Source organism: Ahaetulla prasina, chromosome 4, assembly GCF_028640845.1.
Source record: "Ahaetulla prasina isolate Xishuangbanna chromosome 4, ASM2864084v1, whole genome shotgun sequence".
NCBI classification, from domain to species: Eukaryota; Metazoa; Chordata; class Lepidosauria; order Squamata; family Colubridae; genus Ahaetulla; species Ahaetulla prasina.
Window position 1 is genome coordinate 31,569,386 of NC_080542.1, and position 4,667 is coordinate 31,574,052.

The 4,667-nt window shown below is 35.3% G+C and overlaps 1 protein-coding gene across 1 annotated transcript; it reads left to right on the forward strand.

Annotated features, from left to right (window-relative positions):
* The first annotated feature begins 3,347 nt into the window (after positions 1-3,347).
* On the forward strand, positions 3,348-4,259 carry LOC131198155 (olfactory receptor 14J1-like). Its single transcript, XM_058182658.1, has one exon. The coding sequence runs from the start codon at positions 3,348-3,350 to the stop codon at positions 4,257-4,259; it is 912 nt and encodes a 303-aa protein (XP_058038641.1).
* Positions 4,260-4,667: the final 408 nt, after the last annotated feature.

Consider the following 4,667-nt stretch of genomic DNA (forward strand, 5'->3'; position numbering starts at 1 on the left):
GGTTGTTATTCAAAGTTAATCTTCCCTGGGATTTCATGAAATAATTCCCACTGGAGAAAAAACCCTTGGGTTGTGATAATTGTTCCTGGATGAAAACAGTGAATGGAAACAAATCTATATTCATGGCTTTGAAAGCAACTATTTTAAAAAGGTGGAAAGGTTAGCCAATAATATCTTTAAACATAACAATACATTATACATGAATTATAGATCAGAATTTATATAAACATAAAAGAATAAATATATACAATCAAACTCCCATAAGCTTACTAAAAGGATGAACACAAATTTAAGAATATTTAAAGTTTAAAGGGTGAGAGGTTTATGAACTTATTCTGCAAAGCTTTCCTTTTTCAGTTATGTAGCAACAACTTGAAGTTACCATGGCTGTCTTTTATCTCCAGGCAACTGGCATAAGAAAATAGGCAGATACCATCAGCAGAACATCATAAAGGGCAACCTTTGGTCTCCATGTAAATGGTTTCATCCCAAGTCTAGCTGAGCTAGCAGTTCCCCTAGCTCAATTGCTTAAGTTAAAGCTTAGACTGAAAGTAATGCTTTATACTGCTTAGGACCTTGGATTATGCTAATTATTTATAGGTCTCTTTTCTAAGGTTTTTAATTTTTTTTTTTTGGTTTACATTTATATCCCGCCCTTCTCCAAAGACTCAGGGCGGCTTACAGTGTGTAAGGCAATAGTCTCATTCTATTTGTATATTTACAAAGTCAACTTATTGCCCCCCCCCCAACAATCTGGGTCCTCATTTTACCTACCTTATAAAGGATGGAAGGCTGAGTCAACCTTGGACCTGGTGGGACTAGAACCTGCAGTAATTGCAGGCAGCTGTGTTTTAATAACAGGTTTCTTACAGCCTGAGCCACACCGCGGCCCTATTTTATCAATTTTATCAATTTCTATACTATTTCTATATATAGATATAGAATATCTATATTCTATAGAATCTATATTCTACTTCTTCCCTGGTCCAACACCTTAAAGCCACAGGACATGATATTGACTTTAAAAAGACCAGAACTATCGCCAAAACTGAACATTTTAACAACAGAATAATCAGAAAAGCCATCAAGATAGAAAAACGCCCACACAGCATGAATAAACAAGATGATACCTCCTGCCTACCAGCCATTTGGAAACCTGCCCTAATTGACAAATGAGTACCTAACACGAGGAATGACACCAGACCCACAGTCACGAGGGCCACACAGGATGTCACTACCACACATCTACCCAGAAAGCAGACTCAAACCCACACCGATGATGAAGCACAACCAAGGACCAGAAACCAAACTGCAGCTGCAACATTAGCCATTTCAAACCCCTCCAATCCATACATGCAGCAGACTGACACCCACCATGAAGATGTAGCATGACCACGAACACGAAGCCAAACAACAGCAATGCAGCTCACCAGCTCAAATCCCCCTGAAACTCAGACTAATCTGAGCACAACCAAGCCCCCACCCAAACAGGACACCCCCCCATCCAATTAGAGCACAACCCCCCCATCCAATCAGAGCACAGCCAAGCTCCCACCCAATCAGTTCAAACCCCCACTAGCAGTTAAAAGGAAGAAACGGCTGCGATCACACATTGCTCCTAGATGCACGAAGCTGAAGCCTGAAGATGACGAATGAGACTTCATCGAAACGTTGCCAAGACACCTCTAATTTTACGTGGGAGAAAACCCGAATAACCAAAGACCTACATACAAACATCCGCGAAAACCTCAGAAAACAGATATAGAATACTATATATATTTCTATGTTTTCCTATTATAAACTAATAAATTGCCTATTACTGGTTCTTCTGTTTATAATAAACAGAAATAATTTATGAATTTCCCATAAAAATTCCGTATAATCCTGGAAAAAAGAATGTTTACATTTCCTGATGAAAACAATAGAGACAAACTTGGACATTCTTTTGGAAAAGCAGCAGAAGTTATATGGAAAATAATCTAGTGTTCATGCCTTATAAACTGTAATAGACATTAAAATGTAGAAGTTTGCTCAATCCTGGATGATGCATATAGCCACTATTTTCCTGTGCATCTGTACATATTACTAACAATGTAGGTAAGTACAATGCCCTTGGTAATCAAGTTGAAGAGTTACATCAGCCCCATCAAAACTACTTAGTGTGACTATTCCCTTATGTATAGATGCCGTTAGTATTGCTTCCCATGTGGGAGTGAGTTTGAAATGTTGAGATCACTCTATATGGGTCTCATGAAATTTGCAGCATGATAGTATGGGTGACAGTTATGTATTTATTTACAGACTCATATATTGCGCCATTCAAACCATCTCTGATATAGATAGAAAGGTAACCTTAGAATAAAAACGTTAAGATGGTGTGTTGCAGTTAGAAAATTCAATCCTTTTCCTCTCTTTTGGTTTTAACTGTGGTGTTTTAATGCTGAGGTAATGAGAAATGGGGGAAAAATCTGGAGTCAAGGTAGCTATCATACTTTCATTCATTGGTGCTCAAAACCAGGTTTCCTAAAAGTACATTATCCAAGTGTATACTGAATCACAACTGCAAAGTTTAAATCTGCAATATGAAATGTGTTGCCTATTTCTTGTGGTTAAAAGCTGAAGGGGAGCATGTAAGGAAACTCAAAATAAATCTGCCATTTTGTATGCATCAATTTGAGTTAAGATTATGGAAGAATAAAACTATAAACAATCTGCTACCTGAAGCCTATTTTTCTTTTAAAACTTTCTATTATTTTTTTCATTCTATTGATTTGAATATTTTTAAAAGTCAGCTTTTTTCCCAGCAGCATCTCTTTTTTTGATACTTATATGTTATTAAAACATAAGTCTTTAAAAGTGTATCTTTGATCCTTTCAAGTATTTTTAATGCTTGCTGACATTATACTACTGTATTTCTTTTGCTATGCACATGGTGGCAGTGATTACTAAAGCTTGAGAAAATCAGTTTATCAGAGATCAGAGTGATTAGTTTGCATTGTAAAAAATCTTGTGAAGATGTCACTTCTTCAAAAGTGATGTATAGGTAAATATTGAACATGAGATAAGAGATGTGCCCAGAATTTGGGAAATAAAGAATTCTTACACATAGTGAAGAGGGAAAAATGGTAAGGATAGTGCTGGTTTTTACAATTATACTAAACGTTATAAAAATTACATTAATTTCAGTAAGATATAAGCCATTTTTATAGCTATATTCTCAAATAATATATATTAAGTATGTAAGAAAAAAGTACAGGGGTAATGAAAAGTTGTTATACAGTTACAAAATAAACTTTTCAAAGTAATATATATATAATTTATATTTCATCTTCCTACAGCATAATGACATGTTGAACACAACAAATATATTGGATTTAATACTTGTTGGATTTTCTGAAAATCAAGAGGTTCAAATTTTATACAGCAGTATTTTCTTGATAATGTATCTTTTTGTCCTGGGGGGAAATCTTCTCATTATTTTTTTGATACTGTTCAATCGTTGTTTGCACACCCCAATGTATTTCTTTTTAATCAATTTATCTATTGGTGATCTTGGTGGGATGTCTGCTATTATACCCAAATCTATAGTAAATGCCCTCATGAACTCCAAATGGATTTCGTATTCTGAATGTGTGACACAATTGTTTTTCTATCTTTCTTTCTTATCATCAAATTTCTTCCTTCTCACTGTCATGGCCTATGATAGATACATTGCTATCTGTCACCCACTGTACTTTGCATCCATAATGAATTGGTCCAGTTGCATTCAAATGGCTGGAGGGGCCTGGGTAGTTGGATTTCTGCATGCAGCTCTTCACACAGGATATATTTTTTCAATGCCTTTCTGCTCCAACATTATCAATCAATTCTTTTGTGAAGTTCCACAATTAGTCAAGCTCTTTTGCCCTGGTTCGTACCTCGGTGAAACCTGGATACTTATCTTTAGTACAAGCTTAGAAGTTGGCTGCCTTTTATTCATTATCTTGTCCTATGTGCGGATTTTTACCACTGTGCTGAGAATGCCCTCAACTGAGAAAAGAGAAAAGGCTTTCTCCACTTGCATCCCCCACCTCATTGTGGTTTCCCTGTTAGTTGGCAGTAGCCTCTTGGCTCACCTGATACTACCTGCTAACTCTCCATCCAGACTGGACAAAGTGTTTACCACACTATATGCAGTTGTGCCTTCTTTAATGAATCCAATAATCTACAGCATGAGGAACAAAGATGTCAAAATTGCCTTTAGGAAATTGCTTGGCTGACAATTATTTTAGTGAAGAATGATAATTTCCTTTTGATGCACCAATTTGTTCATCAAATTTGAAATTCAGCAGACTATGAAGTTGCAGTTAGATAAAGATGATTACCTAAGCATATCCTATTGAATATAAATTGTCTATCTGATATGTTGTAAATTTTTATTTGTTATATCATACCAAAATAAATGTTTTAAAATATTGGGCCTCTTTTAGTACCAATGTTGGGATTTTGAAATGTAATTAATAAATTGTTTTGATTGGTGATAGTTTACTGTTGGCATTCTGAAACATTGTTAATACGGAACTATAATTAGAAACTAAATAATACCTGATGAATATTTAAGGAAAATTGCAAATATGGGATAATCAAATAGAAGTAGAAAGATAAGATTAGTCATGAAAATCCATACA

Excerpts from the sequence above, each read along its gene's own strand:
- LOC131198155 (XM_058182658.1), top strand. The coding sequence starts at position 3,348 with ATGTTGAACACAACAAATATATTGGATTTAATACTTGTTGGATTTTCT.